This window comes from Saccoglossus kowalevskii, chromosome 8 (assembly GCF_978046115.1).
Source record: "Saccoglossus kowalevskii chromosome 8, keSacKowa6.1, whole genome shotgun sequence".
Classification (NCBI taxonomy): Eukaryota; Metazoa; Hemichordata; class Enteropneusta; family Harrimaniidae; genus Saccoglossus; species Saccoglossus kowalevskii.
This window is the reverse complement of record NC_140648.1, coordinates 17,237,487-17,263,857: the sequence shown is the minus strand read 5'-3', so window position 1 is coordinate 17,263,857 and position 26,371 is coordinate 17,237,487. Positions and strand designations below refer to the sequence as shown.

General features: G+C 35.6%; 1 protein-coding gene across 1 annotated transcript in view; it reads left to right on the top strand.

Annotated features, from left to right (window-relative positions):
* LOC100374463 (protein CLEC16A-like) overlaps window positions 1–24,633 on the top strand; it is a 45,777-nt gene extending 21,144 nt beyond the window's left edge. Inside the window, exons 8-23 of the mRNA XM_085502277.1 lie at window positions 4,367–4,553; window positions 5,782–5,832; window positions 6,282–6,392; window positions 6,603–6,879; window positions 7,603–7,687; window positions 9,720–9,870; window positions 12,783–12,962; window positions 13,315–13,410; window positions 14,081–14,209; window positions 16,225–16,345; window positions 17,026–17,077; window positions 17,497–17,608; window positions 18,926–19,088; window positions 19,768–19,942; window positions 20,376–20,497; window positions 21,292–24,633. Coding sequence (XP_085358403.1) covers window positions 4,367–4,553; window positions 5,782–5,832; window positions 6,282–6,392; window positions 6,603–6,879; window positions 7,603–7,687; window positions 9,720–9,870; window positions 12,783–12,962; window positions 13,315–13,410; window positions 14,081–14,209; window positions 16,225–16,345; window positions 17,026–17,077; window positions 17,497–17,608; window positions 18,926–19,088; window positions 19,768–19,942; window positions 20,376–20,497; window positions 21,292–22,610 — 3,331 coding nt within the window. The 3' untranslated portion in view covers window positions 22,611–24,633. The remainder of the gene's footprint in view (window positions 1–4,366; window positions 4,554–5,781; window positions 5,833–6,281; window positions 6,393–6,602; window positions 6,880–7,602; window positions 7,688–9,719; window positions 9,871–12,782; window positions 12,963–13,314; window positions 13,411–14,080; window positions 14,210–16,224; window positions 16,346–17,025; window positions 17,078–17,496; window positions 17,609–18,925; window positions 19,089–19,767; window positions 19,943–20,375; window positions 20,498–21,291) is intronic.
* Window positions 24,634–26,371: the final 1,738 nt, after the last annotated feature.

Below are 26,371 nucleotides of genomic sequence, written 5' to 3'. Positions count from 1 at the left end.
ACCAGTGGTGTTGAATAAACATTGCATTACCCAATAGCTAGTAGCCAGTATGCAAATATCAACATTACCAGTGGTGTTGAATAAACATTGCATTACCCAATAGCTAGTAGCCAGTATGCAAATATCAACATTACCAGTGGTGTTGAATAAACATTGCATTACCCAATAGCTAGTAGCCAGTATGCAAATATCAACATTACCAGTGGTGTTGAATAAACATTGCATTACCCAATAGCTAGTAGCCAGTATGCAAATATCAACATTACCAGTGGTGTTGAATAAACATTGCATTACCCAATAGCTAGTAGCCAGTATGCAAATATCAACATTACCAGTGGTGTTGAATAAACATTGCATTACCCAATAGCTAGTAGCCAGTATGCAAATATCAACATTACCAGTGGTGTTGAATAAACATTGCATTGCCCAATAGCTAGTAGCCAGTATGCAAATATCAACATTACCAGTGGTGTTGAATAAACATTGCATTGTCTTGATTTAATCTTTGAAATTTATACGCATACAGATTAAACTTGTGTTGTTTATTTTTGCAGATACTTGTGAGGTTGCCATGACTCCCCTTAATAAAGATGAATTTTAGCCAATTTGCATGACATTAAATGTTATTTCGACTTCAGCATATGAAAGTTTATAGAACAAATAAAAAAATTTGAAAAACATAATTTTCAATGCAAATAATACTCTTGCTACCTTAATACTTGAATTCATTAAATTTCTCTGGTATTTAATTTCACTATTTTGAGCAATATTTGTTAAGTTTTTTTTTTTTCCCCCATGTATTTTCTCATGATCAGCTGGATTTATGAAAATAGTGAAAGTAAATTCCAAGTGATAGTGAATTTAAAACACAGTGATTAATGCATGTACAGGAAGAATAATTATGCTATAGAATGCCGTTGTTGTTGTTGTTAGAGAATTTACTCTGATTACTGTTTGACCCAGAAAAAAATCATTTTATATGTTTCTTGTCATCATTAATCATCATCATCACTAGTTGCATGTAGAAACTTCTTTTTAATACTTCTTTTTGACTCCCATGTGCGAAGCACAAAATGGGAGTCTTTGCAGTTAGTGTGTCTGTATGTGTGTATGTGTGTATGTGTGTATGTGTGTATGTGTGTATGTGTGTATGTGTGTGTGTATGTGTGTATGTGTGTCCGACTGTTCCACTGCTATCTCAAGAACCATACATCGGTTTTTGATGAAACTTGGTGCATAGATGCTCTGGGCCAATGCGCAGATTTGATTAGGTTTTGGTAAAAATCCATGCTCGTTAATTACCTAATTTGCATGATAATTAGCTATTTTTTAGCTGTTCTATGACTGTTCCACTGATATCTAAAGAACCACTCATTGGATTTTGATGAAACTTGGTACATAGATGCTCTGAACATATGCGCAGATTTGATTAATTTTTGGTAAAAATCCGTGCATATTAATTACCTAATTTGCATGATAATTAGCTATTTTTTAGTGGTTCCATGACTGTTCCACTGATATCTAAACAACCACTCATTGGATTTTGATGAAACTTGGTACATAGATGCTCTGAACTAATGCTAGGTTTTGATTAGTTTTTGGTAATAATCCGTGGATACTAATTACCTAATTTGCATAATGATTAGTCAATTTTCGGTTTTTCCACTGATATCTCAAGTACTAATCATCACATTTCAATGAAACTTGGTACATAGATGTCATACGACACTGCACAGACCTGATAGTTTTTATGGTAATATCAGTACATATTAATTACCTAATTTGCATAATTAATTAATTTTCAGCATTTGATATAAGTAGTTAGCATTACATTTCAATGAAACTTGGTACTTACATACTCAAGGACTATGCAGAGATTGATTGTTTTCGATAAATATTTGTGCATATTAATCACCTAATTTGCATAATTAGTTAATTTTCAGCTTTTCCACGGGTATCTCAAGTACTAATCATCGCATTTCAATGAAACTTGGTACATAGATCCTTTAGGACTATGCAGAGACCTGATTAGTTTTAGGGTAAATAATTGTGCATATTAATTACCTAATTTGCATAATTAATTTTCAGCTTTTCTACTGATATCTAAAGTACTAATCATCACATTTCAATGAATCTAGAATTATGCAGACCCAATTAGTTTCCGGTAAATATTTGTGCATATTAATCACCTAATTTGCATAATTAACCAACTTTCACACTGATATCTCAGGTACTATACATCACATATCAATGAATGTACATGGATGCTGTAGGACAATAGACAGACCTGAATAATTGTGGGTTAAAATCTGTACATATTAATTACCTAATTTGCATAATTAACCAATTTTAAGCTTTCACACTGATATCTAAAGCACCGTAAAAACTCCAAAATTTCGACCGGTTTTAAATAATTGGTGTTAGAAATGTGACGTGTTTTTAGAGTCAAAATTAAGGTGCATTTTCGGACGGTCGAATTTTTCAGAATAGAAATCAGCAAATGAAAAAATGGAGATGATAGACAGTGTGCTTCATTAGTTTTTAAAAAATGCAATGTCCGTCAATTGACGTAAACTTCCTCATGTTTCACGGTAAAAGCAAAGGTCGTGGCCGAGTTGTAACTCAAAATCTAAACAAAGTCATCAATCAGTGAGTATTATGACAAGCAAAACAAAACATCAAGACGCGGAGAAGAGGTCAGCACAAAACTAATAGGTCAAAAGACAAAGCTGTCTCGCACTACCTAGGAAAACTTGCGAATGTTCGAAGTACAGGTACCCATTGGACAAAAGATACATGGAAGTTTAGCAAACTATCTCCCCGACCCAGTGCAATGTATCCGGTTAGAATCAAAGCTCACGTGTCCCTTATTTGAGGGACCAAATTCTGCCGTAAATTCGCCCTTGGATTAAAAAATAAAATGGGATTTAAGAAAATAAAATGGGACTTTTAAGGTGTATTTTGGCATCATTTTTTGGACATTTCAATCAATCCTGCCGGCTAAAATAGAGTAAGTTTTACCGTGGTCATTGACGTCTGTCTATTCAAGAGTACACGTGTATGATTTTTATCGTGACTAGCGTGAGCGGGTAAGCTTCCTTTCGAGAATGAGCTGTTATCACTGTGAACAATGTTAAATTATTCTTCAGATGACCAGTTTATTTTTTAAAAACAACTAATTTTTTATTTAAAAAAAATCATGCCGTTTTCGCATCAAAATCCAAGCCAAAATATCGTACTACAACACCAATCTCTTCCGCATTGCGTTCAATAACATTAACATATTTAAATAAGCTATGGTAATTTGAACACGTTGGCATCATCCAGCTTTTTGATTGGTTAATTAGCGATTTGACCTATTTGACCTAAGAGAACATGGCGGATATCATACAGCATCAAACGTTTATACGAGACCGGAATCATTCGCTTACGATGAAACTAAGTTGACTTTTATTTGTATTTCATAACCATTCAACAAATTTATTTTGTGTACATTATTATAATCACTACTGAGTACAGTAATAATCAACAATTCAGAAACACAGCATGCCGAGATTTTTGTGTTCGTTTTTATTTGAAACTTCGTTTATTTAGAATATATTTTCGTTACCAATAAAATAAAAATCTCTCAGTCAATCAGAAACCCGGATTCATGCCTTCGAGGAAGGTCCCGTTTGAACGCTCACATCGGTTTTTTTTTCGCTTGGGGGAAAACTAAAACTGGTCGCAATTTTCGAATAAGAATGAGTCGGCAATTCTTAGTGGAGTCGAAAATTTGGAGGTAAATAAAACACCGAACCCCGGCAAATAAATAGGCGGCCGAATTTTTAGAGGGGTCGAGATTTTGGAGTTTTCACGGTACTAATTATTCCATTTCAATGAAACTTAGTACAAAGATGCTCTAGGACAATGTACAAACCTAATTAGTTTGGGGTAAAAATCTGTTCATATTAATTCCCTAATAAGCATAATAATTCATAATTTTTTGGTTCTAATCACATTTCAATTAAACTTGGAGACATAGATTTTCTGTTACATTGCGCAGACCTCATTAGTTTTACACTCAAATCTGGTCATATTAATTTTCTGATTTGCATAATTAGTTTTCAGCTAAGTAATTTCGAATTATATTTAATGTGTCTCCAATACTCTCAGCACATGGGAGTTCTTTCTAAGCTTTCTTTGATTTTCATTAATTTAGAAAAATGGAAAATTAAAATAAAAGCACAATAAAAGTTGACGAGGAATGTTGTATTTTTTTCTGAACTTAAGTGGCTTTTATACACGCTGCTACCTCTGCACCTCCATCCCATATCCCCCATCTATCTTTAATAACATTGTTTTCTATTTTTTCCTGTCATTACAGTCATCAAAGTAGAAACCGATTAGCAGATTTGGTAGCGGAACATTTAGATCATCTTCATTATCTTAACGACATATTACAATTAAACATTGAATGTTTAAACGAAGTCCTGACAGACCAGTTATTAAACAGATTATTATTACCGTTATACGTGTATTCTTTAACAAAAGACAACAGATACGACATGAAGGTGAGTATCCAGCGATATTACTTGTCGTATCGCTTGTGTGAGCTCATGAATATTTAAAACTCCGCAGCTGCAACATTTTTTGTCACATTTGTTTTAGCAGTCGACTGTTTTTGGCAATCAGCAGAATTTATCATAGCAATCATTAAAAAAAAAAAAGAGGAGTTAAGTGGCGGCCGTCATGATTACGAAACCCTAAAAATAGAACTGACATAACCAAAATGATTCAGTGAGTCAAACAAATCAAATGCTGCCATCGTGCTGCCATGTGTTCCTATGCAAACTGTGCAGTCGTGTGGAAGTTTAAAAAGTTTTTCCATCAACGTACATATATATATCTACAAGATGTTTCTTGGGCTATCCAATATGTAAGCACTAGCATGTTATGCACAATTGTTGATGTTCAATGTTGCCACTCTGTTATTACAACTTGTATATCGCTTTATGTGTTGGTCCTGATCCTGAAAACTTAATTATAAAGAGCAATTTGTACATCAAGCTGAAATTTACTTAATAAGAATTAACTGGATACATGTCTATTAACTTACAGAATTAGGTGTTATGTATTTTGCACACTCTTCTTGAGACTAGTATAATATACCAGGTACTAGTGTACATGTACCTCCCCAGGTTAGGTCAAGATAGAAAATTCCCTGTTTCTCGTTTCATGTAAATTTTAAAATGAGGTGGCGAGGCGATTTTTTTTTTTTTTTGAGTACTGAGCTAAAATGGGGGAAATTTGAGACAAGTGTAAGTACAAGCGCATTTTGGAATGCTTTAGAAGGAAAAAACATCCGAGAAACAGAGATATTTTTTTTCTTAGGCTTAACTAAAATTTTGTGTCATTATGGCTATGACCGCAAGCAATAAGGGGTACTAAATATTTATACAACTGGAGAAAACTTCTGATGACATCAGGTTAAAATTCTTGTTCCAAGTAGGATTTGTGTCTAATGAATAAACCTACAGCAAAATATTTAGCTGGAATTTATTTTCAATGCTTTTTGACGAGTTGAAAGTGAAATATAGGAAAAAAAGTATATTCGCTGGATTTTATTTTTACTGAATCATTTCTTCAGCGAAAATAGCGAAAATTAATTCCAAACGAAAAAAAATGTACAGTACTTAGCAAGAATTAATAAATGATAATGATGAAAGTAACATAGAATTATGCTGACTATGTGACATTCAATGCATCATTACTGAACTCTGACTGGTTGTATCTTTTCAGGAGGACAAACCACATATACATTCAATAGTTTCATTATTCCTTCTATCTCAGGTATGTAATTATACACTTAAACATGATACTTATATAAAAATAAAAGAATTTAACTTTAACTACTAAATACTGAGGATTGGATTACTCGCAACTTGCCGTGTTGTTTCAGATCTCAAAAAGCAACATTGTATGAATTACTGTATAACAATTAGCGGAGTTATCAAGAATAAAATTACTGTACTGATACTGTGTTGCTTGTCAGGACGCAGTTGCTGATTTTTGTTTAGTGGTATAATGCTAGTAAATGTGCATAAATTAGGCAAATGTGCACACCACAAAAATGTTTTGATCTAACCAGTTATAATCATGTAATGTACTCAAGATGCCCATTGCAAACCAGTTGGCAACAATGTTGCTGTTTTGGTTTTAAAAAAATTATGGCGAAGACATTAAAAAAATTTGTTACTGATCTACATAAAATAATTGATTATATATTGTGTTATTTACAGGTATTCCTTATACTGTCTCACAACCCGCTGATCACACGGTTAGCTGACATAATATTCAACGGTGAAATAGATACATTGTCAGGGCAGTCAACTGATATAGGTGAAGGAGAGGTAAGATTACAAATCGCAGAAACTGGCTAGGCTGTAGTATTCAATGATTTTATAATTTTCTAAGATATATGACAGTAACTGTACATTTACATGGCAAGGAGTTGCTGATTTCTACAATGAGACTTGGGAAAATAACTACATAAACAGCAATGCAGCTCAGTGTAGCATAATCTATTGGAATCTCATTTATTGATTTCTTCCGATTTTTAGATGAGCAGAAGGGGATTTGTCGCTCCATTGGAAACGTTAGTAAAATCACTGGAATCCTCAAAGGTCTCATCACTAAAATTTTCAAAACGACGTCCAAGATACAATGATTCTTCTCCAGATGAAGCAGAGGAAGAAGAAAATGCAGACAACAACCAAGAAGAAAAGGAAGAGGAAGAAGAAGAAGATGATGATGATGATGTTATTGGTGATAAAGTAGAGTCTAAGTTTGATGAACATCATATTGATGTTGAAATGAATGATCAACAAGTACTTCAAGGTAGATAGTAATATTTTACACAGCTTGAACAACAGTCCACATGCAACCACAACACAGTCCACATGCAAGAACACAGTCCCCATGTAACCAGAACACAGTCCCCATGTAACCAGAACACAGTCCCCATGCAACTAAAACACAGTCCCCATGTAACCAGAACACAGTCCCCATGTAACCTAAAGAGTCCCCATGTAGCCACACAGTCCACATGCAACCAGAACACAGTCCACATGCAACTAGAACACAGTCCACATGCAACCAGAACAGTTCACATGCAACCAGAACACAGTTCACATGCAACCAGAACACAGTCCACATGCAACCAGAACACAGTCCCCATGTAACCAGAACACAGTCCCCATGTAACCTAAAGAGTCCCCATGTAGCCACACAGTCCACATGCAACCAGAACACAGTCCACATGCAACTAGAACACAGTCCACATGCAACTAGATCAGTCTGCATGTAAATAGAATGCATTCCACATTCAACTAGAACACAGTCCACGTGCAACAAGAACACAATCCACATGCAACTAGAACAGTCTAGGTAAGCAACTAGAACACAGTCCACTTACAATCAAGAATACAAAAATAAATTTATTAGATCACATGACTCAATCTGACTATTATAGAAGCATTTTGAAATATTTGTGCATGAACACTTGTATAAATCTTTGCTTGTCTGTTGTTAACCAAATCTTCCAAATTGTTCATCTTCCAGCTGAAGGACAAAATCATTACTCTAAATTAAATGTTCAAAATTCAACTGACGAAGAAAAGACAATGGCTGTATCCAGTCGAGATAAGTAAGTGCTTTATCCATAATCGATTACTGCTGATAACCCCAAACCATACCCAGTACTCCTGATAACCCCAAACCATACCCAGTACTCCTGATAACCCCAAACCAAACCCAGTACTCCTGATAACCCCAAACCATACCCAGTACTCCTGATAACCCCAAACCAAACCCAGTACTACTGATAACCCCAAATCAAACCCAGTACTGCTGATAACCCCAAACCAAACCCAGTACTACTGATAACCCCAAACCAAACCCAGTACTGCTGATAACCCCAAACCAAACCCAGTACTACTGATAACCCCAAACGATACCCAGTTCTACTGATAACCCCAAACCAAACCCAGTACTCCTGATAACCTTAAACCAAACCCAGTACTACTGATAACCCCAAACCAAACCCAGTACTACTGATAACCCCAAACCAAACCCAGTACTACTGATAACCCCAAACCAAACCCAGTACTCCTGATAACCCAAAACCAAACCCAGTACTACTGATAACCCCAAACCAAACCCAGTACTCCTGATAACCCCAAACCAAACCCAGTACTACTGATAACTCCAAACCAAACCCAGTACTACTGATAACCCCAAACCAAACCCAGTACTCCCGATAACCCCAAACCAAACCCAGTACTCCTGATAACCCCAAACCAAACCCAGTACTGCTGATAACCCCAAACCAAACCCAGTACTGCTGATAACCCCAAACCAAACCCAGTACTCCTGATAACCCCAAACCAAACCCAGTACTACTGATAACCCCAAACCAAACTCAGTACTACTGATAACTCCAAACCAAACCCAGTACTACTGATAAGCCCAAACCAAACCCAGTACTACTGATAACCCCAAACCAAACCCAGTACTCCCGATAACCCCAAACCAAACCCAGTACTGCTGATAACCCCAAACCAAACCCAGTACTGCTGATAACCCCAAACCAAACCCAGTACTGCTGATAACCCCAAACCAAACCCAGTACTACTGATAACCCCAAACCAAACCCAGTACTACTGATAACCCCAAACCAAACCCAGTACTCCTGATAACCCCAAACCAAACCCAGTACTGCTGATAACCCCAAACCAAACCCAGTACTACTGATAACCCCGAACCAAACCCAGTACTCCTGATAACCCCAAACCAAACCCAGTACTACTGATAACCCCAAACACAAACCCAGTACTACTGATAACCCCAAACCATACCCAGTACTGCTGGTAAGCCCAAACCAAACCCAGTACTACTGATAACCCCAGACCAAACCCAGTACTGCTGATAACCTTAAACCAAACCCAGTACTACTGATAACCCCAAACCAAACCCAGTACTGCTGATAATCCCAACCAAACCCAGTACTACTGATAACCCCAAACCAAACCCAGTACTGCTGATAACTCCAAACCAAACCCAGTACTGCTAACCCCAAACGAAACTCAGTACTACTGATAACCCCAAACCAAACCAAGTACTGGTAACCCCAAACTAAACCCAATACTACTGATAACCCCAAAATAAACCCAGTACTGCTGATAACCCCAAACCAAACCCAGCACTACTGATAACCCCAAACCAAACCCAGTACTGCTGGTAACCCCAAACCAAACCCAGTACTGCTGATAACCCCAAACAATACCCAGTACTACTGATAACCCCAAACCAAACCCAATACTACTGATAACCCCAAACCAAACCCAGTACTACTGATAAGGTCAAACGAAACTCAGTACTACTGATAAGGTCAAACAAAACTCAGTACTACTGGTAACCCCAAACCAAACCAAGTACTGATAACCCCAAACCAAACCCAATACTGCCAATAACCTCTAAACCAAACCAAATTACTGCTGGTGGCCTCAAGCCAAACCATGGACCCTTGAAAACAGGTTTTCAATGGTCTCGGGCGAAATCCAGTGCTGCTGATAACTGCGAACCCAATCTATTATTACTGATCTTTCAAAAACAATTCCAGTACAGTGTTTTCTGTAAAAAATTTTGATCAGTTCATAAAAGTTTTGTTTCATTTCTAGACCTTACTGGTTGGCTATTATCAACACGTTAGAGTGCAGTGACTCTGACTATAAGGCGTTATTTTCACTATGTTTGTTGTATGCACTTGGTACAAATGAAAGCATCAGACCCGAGATATTAGATGCTGGCAAACTAACTTCAAGGAAACAGGTATGTAGTGATATTAATAAACATTTTCAAATATTCATGTTTATTTTTTTATTTTTTTTATTTTTTTGAAGATTGTTAGCATTGAACTTTATTTATCCTAACATTGAACATAATTGATGTCAGCATTGAACATTATTTCATTCAACATTCATATCGAACATTGTAAACACTGATGCAGAACATTGTAAACACTGATGCAGAACATTGTAAACACTGATGCAGAACATTGTCAATATTGATGCAGAACATTGTAAACACTGATGCAGAACATTGTCAATATTGATGCAGAACATTGTCAACATTGATACTGATCAGTGTCATCATTGTTACTGAACATTGTCAACACTGATGCTGAACATTATCAACACTGATGCTGAACATTGTAAACACTGATGCAGAACATTGTCAACACTGATGCAGAACATTGTCAACACTGATGCAGAACATTGTCAACATTGATGCAGAACATTGTAAACACTGATGCAGAGCATTGTAAACACTGATGCTGAACATTGTCAACACTGATGCTGAACATTGTAAACACTGATGCTGAACATTGTAAACACTGATGCAGAACATTGTAAACACTGATGCAGAACATTGTAAACACTGATGCAGAACATTGTCAACACTGATGCAGAACATTGTCAACACTGATGCAGAACATTGTCAACACTGATGCAGAACATTGTCAACACTGATGCAGAACATTGTCAACACTGATGCAGAACATTGTCAACATTGATGCAGAACATTGTCAACACTGATGCAGAGCATTGTAAACACTGATGCTGAACATTGTCAACACTGATGCAGAACATTGTAAACACTGATGCTGAACATTGTAAACACTGATGCAGAACATTGTAAACACTGATGCAGAACATTGTAAACACTGATGCTGAACATTGTAAACACTGATGCAGAACATTGTCAACACTGATGCAGAACATTGTCAACATTGATGCAGAACATTGTAAACACTGATGCTGAACATTGTAAACACTGATGCAGAACATTGTAAACACTGATGCAGAACATTGTAAACACTGATGCTGAACATTGTAAACACTGATGCAGAACATTGTCAACACTGATGCAGAACATTGTCAACATTGATGCAGAACATTGTAAACACTGATGCAGAACATTGTAAACACTGATGCAGAACATTGTAAACACTGATGCAGAACATTGTAAACACTGATGCAGAACATTGTCAACACTGATGCAGAACATTGTCAACACTGATGCAGAACATTGTCAACACTGATGCAGAACATTGTCAACACTGATGCGGAACCTTGTCAACATTGATGCAGAACCTTGTCAACATTGATGCAGAACCTTGTCAACATTGATGCAGAACCTTGTCAACATTGATACTGATCATTGTCATCATTGTTACTGAACATTGTCAACATTGTTACTGAACATTGTCAATATTGATGCAGAACCTTGTCAACATTGATACTGATCATTGTCATCATTGTTACTGAACATTGTCATCATTGTTACTGAACATTGTCAACACTGATGCTGAACATTGTCAATATTGATGCAGAACCTTGTCAACATTGATACTGATCATTGTCATCATTGTTACTGAACATTGTCAACACTGATGCTGAACATTGTCAACACTGATGTTGAACATTGTAAACACTGATGCAGAACATTGTCAACACTGATGCTGAACATTGTAAACACTGATGCAGAATATTGTAAACACTGATGCAGAACATTGTAAACACTGATGCAGAACATTGTAAACACTGATGCAGAACATTGTAAACACTGATGCAGAACATTGTCAACACTGATGTTGAACATTGTAAACACTGATGCAGAACATTGTCAACACTGATGCTGAACATTGTAAACACTGATGCAGAATATTGTAAACTCTGATGCAGAACATTGTCAATATTGATGCTGAACATTGTCAACACTGATGCAGAACATTGTAAACACTGATGCAGAACATTGTAAACACTGATGCAGAACATTGTCAACACTGATGTTGAACATTGTCAACACTGATGCAGAACATTGTCAACACTGATGCTGAACATTGTCAACACTGATGCAGAACATTGTAAACACTGATGCAGAACATTGTAAACACTGATGCAGAACATTGTAAACACTGATGCAGAACATTGTCAACACTGATGTTGAACATTGTCAACACTGATGCTGAACATTGTAAACACTGATGCTGAACATTGTAAACTCTGATGCAGAACATTGTCAATATTGATGCTGAACATTGTCAACACTGATGCAGAACATTGTAAACACTGATGCAGTACATTGTCAACACTGATGCTGAACATTGTAAACACTGATGCAGAACATTGTAAACACTGATGCAGAACATTGTAAACACTGATGCAGAACATTGTAAACACTGATGCACAACATTGTAAACACTGATGCACAACATTGTAAACACTGATGCTGAACATTGTAAACACTGATGCAGAACATTGTAAACACTGATGCAGAACATTGTAAACACTGATGCAGAACATTGTAAACACTGATGCAGAACATTGTAAACACTGATGCAGAACATTGTAAACACTGATGCAGAACATTGTAAACACTGATGCAGAACATTGAGGCAAAAAATTAATATTGAACATTGTCAACATTGAGGCAAAACATTGTCAACATTGAGGCAAAACATTGATATTGAACATTGTTAACGTCAATGCAGAACATCGTCAACATTGATATTGAACATTAGTTATATTGTAAACATTGATATTGAACATTAGTTATATTGTAAATATTAGTTATATTGTAAATTATATTGTAAATTAGTTATATTGTAAATATAACAGATAACGTGATTGATCACTGCTAAATGTATAATCTCATTTTGTATTTATCTGGTATTGCAGGATAAACAGTATTACAATTGCAGTTTAGTGGAGAAATTAATCACAATACTAAGTCTGAGTTGTCAATATAACAGTAAAGTAAGGCCAGTTACATTACAGATGTCAATTTTATTATTGAAACAATTAGTGTATTCAGATGGTCAATGTTTTCTACAAGATATGCATTTAGCTTGTATTGAGGTAAGCATGACTCACCTGGTTTTAGTATGATATGACCAAGTGTTGCTGTCAATTATTATACTTCTCGTTGCAAATACAATAGAAATTACAGACTGTAAAAACCTGTACGGTTGTGTTCAAAAAAGTTGTGAACACATTTGAAAGTGTTACAGTCATCTTGCGTTTATGAATATTTTCAATTAATTGACATCATATTTGGTGTGATGATTCTTATTGGCTTGCACATGATCCTAATCAAGATGGCCGTTTGGGGGCCATTTTGTTCACATTAGATAATGTGTGGATGTTCAGCATGACACACAAGTTGACTAGAATCCTGGATGGTATACATGATCTATTGTTTATTTAACAGGGTTCAAGGGAGGAGAGCAAATTAATGCTGAGGAATTTCTTTAAGGGGGATGAATTGTTTCTAGACATGTTTGAAGACGAGTACAAGAACCTGCAGGTGAGTTCACTTTGTTTTTACTTATGTGCCCATTAACACATTGAAGGGGACAAATTTTACTCTATATGTTAAACACAGTATACGATTTTATGGGTGTCGTTAAACTGGATAATAGCAATATTACTGGCATGTCAGTCAAATTACTGTATGTGTACCTCTACAGCCTGTTTACACAGAATTCAACTTCAAATCTTTTCTCATTTAGAATAATATTGCTCATCTGACAATGTGTGCTGTTGTTTTCTGCTCTAAATGTGTTTCACTCAACATTTTAGGCTTACAAAATAATATCAAATCATAATCAACTATTTCCCTCAGTATATCCCTCCCTAAGGTGCATGTATTAAAGTATTGAAAGCACTTTTTCTGTTTGAATATCTACTTGGTGGCTGGCAACAGCTAAATGAAGTTTTGGGATGAGCTGTTGTCACATTATTGGTCAGAATGGTATTCAAATGATACACATGCATTTCTGTGAAAGGGTGAATAATCGGGCAAGTGTTATATTGTTGGCTGGAAGTTGTGGACCCACCAATCAAGTGAATAGACCTCTTACATGATTACGGTACCAGCTCATTGTGTACTCAGCCTTGCATTGAAATATCACAACCATGCACCGATTTAAAAATTCTTCTTCATTGTAAAAATTAATTTGTTCTTTGTTTTCCAGTTGAGACCTTTAAATGTTGAGTTCCTAACCATGGATGCCTCTATTCTACTGGCACCAACTGGTACACCGTTAACTGGAATTGAATTTGCTAAAAGACTGCCCTCTGGAGATCTAGAACGAACAAGACGAGTAAGTGATGAAGTGATGTCTTTAAAGATGTCAGGAATGGAGTAGAATAATTATCACTTCATTTTCAGGGATATTTAACTATATATAATAAGAGTATAAAATTATTAATTTGTTTTTGTTACCTTACATTATTTTACATACCGTAAAATCTGTATTAGAAGCCGCATCCCTAATAGAAGTCGCACCCATTTTTTTTGAATAACCTCCCCTCTGTTGCATTGTACCATTTTAATAGAAGCCGGGGTTTCTAATACAGATTTTACAGTAATTGTTTTTTTCAGACACAAGTCATTGACTTTTGGACTTTTTTTATAAAATAAAATGTATGTAATAATATTTTAGATGAAAAATGCAGAATTTCTCACTAAATCTTCACAGCCATGTGTACCCATCAAATAACTACATGTACATATTTACCAGAACAAAATTTATGACAAAACAATTTTCCTACGAGAAACAACAATAAATGACTGAACATTTTCAATGAGTTTTATCTAAAACATTTTTAATATGAGAATCAATAGTAAATGGCTCAGAAATCAACATTATCAATAAGTTTTACCTGGATTCTCATAATAACTGCATAAATTAAAGCTATATTGTAAAAGTCAAGAAAATCAAGCTATAAATTTATTGGTAGCCAACTATATAAAAAACAGGACAGTTGTCATGTTTGAAGTGATACAACAAATATTACATTGTTTGCAACATAAAATTGTGAGATTATACAACCCAGAGTAATAATTCATCTATTTTGATATCAACTACCAGCATAGTTGAACTGCTGTAGAAATAATCTATTCAGGTAAATAGTGTTTTGGCTGATTTGCATAAAAAGAGAATGAGTTGACTGTCGTTTTATTCAAAATTGTTTAGTATGGGGCCTTCTACTCAATAATCTTCTAGAAAGCCTGTGTATTAGTCCAATACATGTTTGACACAGGGATTATGTTTTGGGTTACATCCATCCTGCATCATTTCTCGACATGTCTTGCGTTCTTGGTCAAAGTTTCTACAAAGATAATGAAAAACATATGTCGATTGGTTTATAACTTATATGCACACCAAATATAAGCACCAAAAATCAAAATTTGAACATGTCATCAACCATTTTCATTCAAACGTGGTGTTACTGATCGTTTTTTTGTGTGACTTAATTGATTTAAATTTGATGAGTACTACCCAAATTTAGAAAGGCATGGTGTCAGATTTGATGTCTATCTAGGTTTCATCCATGTTTTAGTGCACTGAATGCATAACCAGTCCTACTTGTGGACTTGTAGGTGAATTCCATATTAATGAGTACCGTAAAATCTGTATTAGAAGCCGCATCTCTGATAGAAGTCACACCCTTTCCTTTTGAACAATTGAGAACCAAAAATTCATCATTTCGCATATGTGTAGATCTAATAGAAGCTGCATCCCCTCTGTTGCATTGTACCATTTTAATAGAAGCCGCAGCTTCTAATACAGATTTTATAGTATTGTTTTTCAAACATATCCACTTTAATTAGTTAATTAAAATATATGTATTCCTGTCATCCATCATAGTCACCTTTTCTGCATCAGGAGAAACATCGGTGGTAGTTTAGTTTGTTGAAAAGTTTTGCTGAAAAAGGCTTTTCTAAATACTGTAAACAGTTTAATTTTTGCTCCTCAGAATTTACGCGATGAAAAAGAAATTTCACAAAAGTCGCTGACATTTTGTGTTCTAAGACCCCAGTAAAATTTTTCAGCACTTTTTTTCTTATATTTTTTTCAATATTTCTGGAAATGTACTCTAATTTTGGAGACAACAAACAAAATTGGAGTCAGTTTTTATTTTTTACTCAAAAATATTTGGCTATTTTTGTCCCAATCTTCTGAAGGAAAGTGCAGACTATAAACAAGACTATTTTGTGATGAAAAGAGGGAACTGGTGGTGAAAAGGATAAAGTATGTCATTATGGTTAATGTACCATATTGTTATACTATCTACATATATCAAATAATTTCACTTTTTTTGTATATTTCAGGCTATTAGAGTATTTTTCATGTTACGAGATCTGTCCTTGACCCTGTGTGGAGAAACGGAAACAAGGTTACCATTAACAAGGCAGGAAGAGCTGGTTAGCGTAACCGATAAATTAGATTTAAGTAAGTTGATCAAAAACTGGCCATCATGTGACTGAAGAATTTCATAGTTGTAACAGCAGTATCTTGGAAGTACATGATATTGTTTTACTATTTTGAGCATATTGTAGAACGAGAAATATTCATAGGTTTAATTTGAGTGGATTCATTATTTCAGTGGTGTTCACTCGCTTCAATTTTTTTTTTAAAGAAAACAATTCATCGCATATTCTATCCACTGCATGGGTGTATTCAGCTATTAGCGGAATAAACAGAGAATATCTATGGTAATGAAGGCAACCAATGATAGCGAAGTTCCTAAAATAACGTAGTAAATTTCATATTTGACATGTATTTGACATATACAACATGTGTAAAATATATTGTGTGTTCACGCAGAATTTGAATACGCACTGCATATTGACTGGCCCTTTAAAATGAGGAGTCGCAGTGACTTTTGCAATTTTGTCTTCACAGACTCTCTTCATTCATCATATCGCAATAAAATCCTACAACAGAAATGTTATGGTTTACTGTAGTTAAATTAGTTTGTAGTTGTTGCGCGTGTAATTACCTTGCTTTCTGATCAAAGTGTTTAAATCTAAGGACTGTGCATATGTGCTCATCATATTATTTTTCATGAGTGTTTGTATATTATGGATGTTTTAAGGGTTGATATAGTCTTTTGTTTTGTTTGTCTTCAGATAATAGAGATCTTATTGCATGTACTGTTGTGCATAAAGATAAGGTGACAAAGTAAGTAACAGAGTTTTTACAACTGTTTTGTAATATCGTAGACATCCATTGTTCATGATGCCAAAATAGTGTTGAAATACATGTAGCTATCTCCATTGACTTTACTAAGTAGCGTAATATTCAAAAACAGGTGTGCGTCTGGGTTGTTTACATCTTTGCTAGCCATGATCCTTTCAGCTAATGTTAAATTTTCCATGATTTTGTGTATTACCATATGCTGTCCCCAATTCTGTTTGGGCGTGTTTTTTAATACAGGAATTTCCAATCAGGTTTATCTTTTCACAAAGGTTAAATATGCAAACTCGTGGTAGAATTACGCACGGGTGGAGTATGTTTACATCAATTTCACAAAACTGTGTGATTTTGATAAAATGTTACATTAGTTTATTCCAATACTATCTATTTATTTTTGTTCGTAGTCCTAAACGACAAAGACGTTTTCTTGTAATTGACCCACTGCAGTTGATACTGGTGGAACCAGATACAAAGAAGCTAGGATGGGGCGTGGCAACATTTGTAGGACCACTACAGGTACAGAGAAGTATTTATTATCTGTGTCAACTTGTGTAATGTTTATGACTAGATATTAACATGGAAGTTGTATACTTCTACAGTTTCACAACAGACAAATATTCAGTGAAAAATGGTATTTATTCAAGGATTTGCAGCGACTTTTAGTCACTGCTCATGTCTTCACTTGATCATATCAACATTTACAACAGTTTGCAATGTCTCTTGGCTGTTAACTAGAGTGACTTATGCTAAGAGTAATTCATATCATATTTACTGATACTGTTGACTGTAACTCTGTGCCATGAATACACTTCATCAACCTTGTCATTACTTCATGAACAAGTTACCGTAAAATCTGTTAGAAGCCGCAGCTTCCATTAAAATAGTACAATGCAATAGAGGGGATGCGGCTTCTATTAGAGCATCTACACATATGAGAAATGGTGAATTTTTGGTTCTCAATTGTTCAAAAAGAATGGTTGCGACTTCTATTAGGGATGCGGTTTCTAATACATATTTTATGGTAGATCCATTAACAGATTTTATAATAACACACAATATATTTTTGGCATTTACATACATGTAATAAACATAATCTCATTACAGTGAATACGTACAGGAATTTTAATTGTTATTCTTAGGTTCATTCCAAATCAGTCTACAACATCATATATACTGTGCTGCCTCTTAATGATAGATGTGACTAAAAATTGAAAACTAAAAGTTTTTGCTGAGTGAAATGTTCCAACCAATTAATCTGACTTGGTTTCCGTGGAAACAATGACTTTTGATTTCACCATTTTATGATAGCGTTAATCCTAATTATTGCCGTTTTGAAAAAATACATACAAATGAGGTTGATAATTCAGAAACTGGTTTAGGCACTCAAGGTTTTTTACTTTGAACTTTCAAGTCACAGGTTTATCAAAGTTTCAGGCAATTCCCATGCAAAAAATGGTAGCCACATCCATCATCAAGTTACGCAGTCAGATATACAGCAATTGGATAAATATTTAGTCTTTTAACCATCAGTTCCATCTTTTCATCACAAATTTTACAAAATAGTCCTGTTTATGAAAAAAGCCAAATTTTTGGAGTAAAAACTGAAAATTGACTAAAATTGTGTCTGTTGGCTTCAAAATTATGGTTCATTTCCAGGAATATTGAAAAATATTAGGGAAAATGGCAAAAATATTTGGGCGAGAATGTCTGATTGTGAAAAGGCTAATAAAAAGGGTACTCAGCCTCTGTATTTACCTCATCTATGTGAATGCTTCAAAGTTACGATGAGGGAAATGTATCGGTAGTAACAATTGAAATATTTGCTATTTCTAGGATGTTGAAGTTACTGGTGACAAAGAAGACAGTAGATCTTTACATGTAACTATACACAAGAGGGCTAACAGTGCACATGTTAAACCCATGCCACTGTTGAGTGCAAGGTTTATATTTGATGATCACATTAGATGTATGGCTGCCAAGCAAAGATTAACAAAAGGTGAGTCAAATACTGTGTATTTCATAAAGGCATGAATGTGTTTTATGGACATTTATAAAATATTTATAAAACATTCACCCTGGAAGAATCTCATGCTTCATTTAAATTTCAAGAAGATGTCTTCATTGGCCATTGAAGCAATTTGCCAATGTCCATTACCCATGAGCCTTTGCAAGTTTCAATCAGTCATTGGTTGATTTATGGCTATGCATTCTAAACGTGTGGTGATTGGTATTGTGGTTTTCAACCATCATTTGAATTTTATAAAACAAATTCTTTTCTTCATGGAATGCATAGTACAATGTCCAATATTTAATAGCTGCATTAGTGGCATCATTTTTGTTGATTCTGCAATATTAACACAGTTCACACTGAATGGCATCTTATGTTTACAACAGTTCTATTTTTAGTAAATGTTTTGTAACCATGGACCCATTCAATAAAACATGTTATTCCCTTTTTATCTGTACTTTTTCGCTAATCTTTAATTTCGCTATTAGAATTCAAGATGTCACTAATTTTAAATAAAATATATACTCACAATAAAACTGTTGGTACTTTAGCTAAATTAAAAATCTGTTAATTCTTGCATCGAGTCAAATTAGCTAAAATGTAGCCTAAAACCTCAGTGGGCAATTTCATTTCACTCCCTATTAACCTTGTTCTATTTCTTTCAAAGGTCGCACAAAGGCTAGACAGCGTAAAATGGAAGCGATAGCTATATTGCTTGATTTGCCTCATTCGACCGGACCGCCTTTAATACACGGCCCTACCTCACATCCTGGTATGGCTGTACCAGCATCTGCTGTACAAACACCATTCAGAACATATTCAGATCAGTCTTATGCCAGAAGGTAGGTCAATGTTCGTCTATGAAGTGGTTCACAATGAAGAATGGGCCTTGTTCGTTTCTCACCACTATAGTTTGTTGATTCATGAGATCACCATATTTGCTCTTGTATAAATGTACATAAACGCCAATTTACATTATTTGGTATGGTGGATCATTTAAAAATGACTTATTTTGACAATAAAACATGCCCCTTTAATTTACAAATGAGCTACTAATAGGGCAAGTACATTACATGTTTATTATCAATCAGAAAAAGAAAGAAACTTTTTTTTATTTATTTCATATCATTCACAAAATTCAGTTATTGTAAAAACAGTTGTAGTCTGATAATGGTGTAACGTGGCTTTTGTTGCTGCATGTCACAAAATGCTTATTCATGTATTTATTTATTTATTTATTTATTTATTTATTTAATTTAATTTAATTTAATTTAGAACACCGTCATCAGATCCAGCGATACAGAGATCAGTGTTTGCCTCTGTTGATAAAGTATCAGGTTTTACAACATCTCAAAGAAGATCTATTGAATTTGTTCATCAAGTACCGGCATATCAAGGCGAGTCAATTTCATTTTAATCCCAAACTTACTCACATGCATAGCTCAGCAGCTAAAGATTTACCAAAGATTTTTTTTTATACAGAGTTTTCTTTTTGGCTTGCCCATAAGTGAAGGGAAAGTAATAGTAGTGGCATAGTGTCAACAGGTGGCGCCGATGCCATGAATTCTCTTGTGGACATGATAACCGACTGGCGGCCATTTTGTTTTAATGAATGTGGTTCTAGAGCCATATCTCTAACATGCTTTGACTGATTATGTTCAAATTTTACATATTCATTATACATCATGGTATAGATATATTCATGTATTCAAAATGGCTGATTTTGTTTTGATTAATGCTTTTCCAGAGCAACATTTCTCAATATTAACAAGTACTTGTTTGACGATCAGATACAAATGTCAATCATTTTAATGTTAAACAATCATCGTAATCATATTCCTGACATGTTTATATTCCAGTTATATTACTATAAACAAAACTATATATCTTAAATTTGATAACTAACTGGGACTGTGCCATGCATGGCTTGTTTAACTTGATATTTATATTCGCTGAAGATGTAAATGAGCAGTATGAACTCTATCATTATTTTATTTACATGCATTTTGTGATGTATATCAGTTTATCAAATGGTTGTTTTAAGTGAAAATTATACTGAATGGAATAGTATGTTTTATTTCAAAAGTGGAAATCTTTCCATTAGATCATTCATACCACATATGTGCATTATATTGTCAACTTGTGTATTTTTAGTTCTAGTGAAATAACATTATTTCATTTTGCCCACCAGGTGTTAGAATGTCTGCTCCTGTTGCAGTTAGACCGGCTGTATCACAACCTGAATCACCGTATATACAGCGTGACTCATCTGTAGAAATTGAACAAGCACAGGAAGCAACATCTCCATCTGCTTACAGCGCCCATCAGAGTCATAAAGAGTCCAGTGACGACACGCTTTCTGTCGAGAGTGAGCAAACCACCATGTCTCCAATTTTAATGCCTGCCAAGTCGCCGGCTACCTTACTCATTGCAGGTCAAACATCAACAGAGACCGGCTCACCTAAGATACTGCCCCCTACCTCAACTGAAAGAGTTCGCAGTTTGAGCAGTGCTTCCACAGGTTCCGAGAACGAAGGTGTAGATAGATTTGGTAAAGGAATAAGTAAACTTAGTTTTGGGAAATCTCAAGCTCCTGTTAGTGTGAATGAAGCGAGGGCAGAGGGGGAATCATCACATGGTAAAATCACTCTTGGATCATTAAACAGACTTGCACATCATAGGAGTCCAAAAAATAAGTTAGAATCAGACGGGATTGAAATGACAAGTTTCAAAGTGACCACGACATCAACTGTGCCAACTCCTGGTAGTGAAGAAAGTTTAGATTTAAATCAGTACCTTCCAGAGTGCGAGCAAGAAAACCTTGGGAATTGTGCTTATGATTCTACTCGAATGAGCGAACAAGAGGCTACTGCAGGTGGGGTAGCTGATGTCCAGCTTGATGAACCTGAGGGTGCCATTGGTGGTGTACTCGATGTTACTGGAGAGACAGTCTCAGATGAAGCTGAAGGTGCTGTTGGTGGCCTACTCGATGGTGCAACAGTCTCAGACGAAGCACAAGATGCTGTTGGGAGTGTATTAGATGGAACAAAAGAAGCAACTTCACACAAAGAAGAGTTTGAATCTGAAGAAACTTCGGATGAAGTGGAAGGTGCCATCGGTGGCGTTGAGATTGATTCTGAGGAAGCCTCTAGCGACTTTGATGTAGCATTGCAAGATATGGTTCAATCGCAGTTTGAAAGTCTTACTCAAAGAAATCAAACAAAACAAGACAACGGTCAAGATGATACAAATCTGGATCCAGAGTGTGACTTCAAGGATGAGGAGAATGAATATGCTGAGAAGGAATGTGAAGTGAGAGACAACGAACAAGCCGAAGGTGAGGAAACTAGAACTACACTTACTGTTGCTGCTAGGACACAACCTGATGCAAGGCAGTGTGAGGATGTTGCTAGGAGACCAGATGGACAAGATGAAATCAGTGATTCAGATGATTCAGGGACTTTCCCTGAAGATGAAAAAGATTTTTCGAGCAGTATGCGTACAGTATAAACTATTACAGTTCGCGTGTGTATTCCATCATGTCCAAAAAGAAATTCCATCCACTTCTTCAATCAGTTTGTGTGAGAGTTCATTTGATTGCAGCTTTGATCAAATTTCAACTCTGACCCTCAAGTTGTTTACTTGCGAACACTTTGCTAAAAGAAAACTTGTAACCATGGAAATGGTGACATATAGAGATGTAAATGATATAATAGCCCAAAATGTCTTTAAATGTAATTCATAAAAAATAAGTTAAAAACGTAAACATTTACTGCTCTATTTTTATGAAGATGAGGTCTTTTGTTTTTAACACATTGATATTGTGAACTATGACAAATATATTGTGCAATATGTTAAGAACGTATGATACTTGGAATTTAAAATGTGAATTTTTTTCATACATAAATGAGTGAAATAAAAAAAAACATTTGTAGATTGGGAACATTTTTTTTTTTTTGTGTTAATTTCCCTTTCATGGTAAAAAGAATAGTGTAAAAGCACAATATAAAATCTTTGAATTTACTATGGTTGTCTGTATGCATTCCTGCTTGCATGGTGCACAGGGATTTTGCTGCTGCTCACAATGTCTTAATACTCATACATGTACCTGGAATCTGAGATGTCAAAAATATCAAATTTACATTTTACCAAATTGTCATTGTGGGTACATCGATCGAGTATACCTAAAAGTGTTTTCTGAGACGCGTTTCTGAGTTCAGCAAACTGTTGAAAGTACTGTAAGAAATTAATCTTGGCTGCTGATAGCTCTCTTTGATTTACCTATTTAGAAGTTTATTATGAAAAAAAAAAGTTACGATACACATAGTGATAATAACTAATCAGTTATGAAGGATTTTGACTTCACTTGTGTCAATGTACGTTATTTAAGTCAATACATGTACACTGCCAATATTGCATGGGTAGCATACCTCTTGACTAGTTTGTTACAAAAAAAAAAAAAATCCAACTGTGTACATATTATTGGTTCATGTATAGTCTTCAGTTATTTCATAGTACTGCTATATTGTATATTTTTTGTTGTATGTTTCGTTCGTTTAATTTAAATAGAAATTATGGATACATCAAATTGAAAGCCAAACATATTTCATCAGTAATTATAAAGTATAGATTGATTGAGATGGTTAGCGTAGTTGGCCCTGTATGGATAATTGATTCAGGTATTTTTATATGGCTATCCAATTATAGCGTGTATTGTTATTAAAAACATTTCTGAGCTGGATGATTTAATCGCTGGTTTATATATCCAATATATAGTCATGCGATTGCAGTTTTCCTGATGTTTAAATGATACAAGGGCACTACACTGGGTGATATCAAATTGAAATCCTCAGTAAATGTTCAGAAAATCTTTTTAAACTGATAGTGATGGTGATGGTGATGATGATGGTTTTTCATGCAACAAAAGTAACTTTTGCCTAAGTATGCAAACTTGATAGAAAGGGGCTTTGATGAAAGGTCACGGTTAATGGGTGAACATAGTCCTTTTCGCTTGCTTGCGTCTTCCATTTACTTCCAGGATCAGTCAACTCAAATACAGCCTGATCAGAATTATTCTGACTTTAATAGCAAAAATACAGGTTCAGGTAAAATATTCATATGGCACTGCTGGAATTAAATATTAATCAAAGTATTTATCTTTCAAAAATTGTTCTGCCAATGTGATGGTCATGTGACAACTATGTAGAATGCCTATTGTGTTGAAGCATGTATGCAAGGCAGAATTTGATACATCAAAAAAACCTATCAACAAGCAAGCTGCTCTTTGGTTGGTCTGACTGTTAGATGTTGGGGGTTGGATAGCCAATCAGACACATTCTTATAAGTGGCTTCACATTGTATTTAAATCGTGCATGTTTATGTTGATTTTATCAGGCTAAAGTGATAAGACATCCTTTATGGAATACATAGTCTGCTTAAAAACATTGTATTTTAATTATAAATTGTCGTTTTGAGATGTATTGTTACAATTATGCATTGCATGTATATAAATAAATAACATAATTTTTCTTGAGTTGAGTTTTCATTCACCTATTCACTAGATGAATAATATTTAATTGCCATGATTGATAATTTCCTGCTGGTCTGCCCAGTATTCCTGTAGAGATTATCTTACTCACTGATCTGCCCAGTGTTCCTGTGGAGATTATCTTACTCACTGATCTGCCTAGTGTTCCTGTGGAGATTATGTCACTGACTTACTGGTCTGCCCAGTATTCCTGTAGAGATTATCTTACTCACTAATCTGCCCAGTGTTCCTGTGGAGATTATGTCACTGACTTACTGGTCTGCCCAGTATTCTTGTGGAGATTATCTCACTGGTCTTTCCATATTGTTGTGGAGATAATCTCACCGACTCACTAGTCTGCCAGTATACCTGCAGAGCACTTTCCACCATTGGCCAGAGCTAGATAGAATTAACTTCTCAAGTGATTTAATAGTTGATTTGCAAAGAAATTGAAAGTTAGAAATATCTTCCGTTCCATCATTACAAATTTTACATAACCCATCGCCCTTATAACTTCCCTATCCTATTTTATCTGCTCCTGTTGCAGTTAGACCGGCTGTATCACAACCTGAATCACCGTATATACAGCGTGACTCATCTGTAGAAATTGAACAAGCACAGGAAGCAACATCTCCATCTGCTTACAGCGCCCATCAGAGTCATAAAGAGTCCAGTGACGACACGCTTTCTGTCGAGAGTGAGCAAACCACCATGTCTCCAATTTTAATGCCTGCCAAGTCGCCGGCTACCTTACTCATTGCAGGTCAAACATCAACAGAGACCGGCTCACCTAAGATACTGCCCCCTACCTCAACTGAAAGAGTTCGCAGTTTGAGCAGTGCTTCCACAGGTTCCGAGAACGAAGGTGTAGATAGATTTGGTAAAGGAATAAGTAAACTTAGTTTTGGGAAATCTCAAGCTCCTGTTAGTGTGAATGAAGCGAGGGCAGAGGGGGAATCATCACATGGTAAAATCACTCTTGGATCATTAAACAGACTTGCACATCATAGGAGTCCAAAAAATAAGTTAGAATCAGACGGGATTGAAATGACAAGTTTCAAAGTGACCACGACATCAACTGTGCCAACTCCTGGTAGTGAAGAAAGTTTAGATTTAAATCAGTACCTTCCAGAGTGCGAGCAAGAAAACCTTGGGAATTGTGCTTATGATTCTACTCGAATGAGCGAACAAGAGGCTACTGCAGGTGGGGTAGCTGATGTCCAGCTTGATGAACCTGAGGGTGCCATTGGTGGTGTACTCGATGTTCCTGGAGAGACAGTCTCAGATGAAGCTGAAGGTGCTGTTGGTGGCCTACTCGATGGTGCAACAGTCTCAGACGAAGCACAAGATGCTGTTGGGAGTGTATTAGATGGAACAAAAGAAGCAACTTCACACAAAGAAGAGTTTGAATCTGAAGAAACTTCGGATGAAGTGGAAGGTGCCATCGGTGGCGTTGAGATTGATTCTGAGGAAGCCTCTAGCGACTTTGATGTAGCATTGCAAGATATGGTTCAATCGCAGTTTGAAAGTCTTACTCAAAGAAATCAAACAAAACAAGACAACGGTCAAGATGATACAAATCTGGATCCAGAGTGTGACTTCAAGGATGAGGAGAATGAATATGCTGAGAAGGAATGTGAAGTGAGAGACAACGAACAAGCCGAAGGTGAGGAAACTAGAACTACACTTACTGTTGCTGCTAGGACACAACCTGATGCAAGGCAGTGTGAGGATGTTGCTAGGA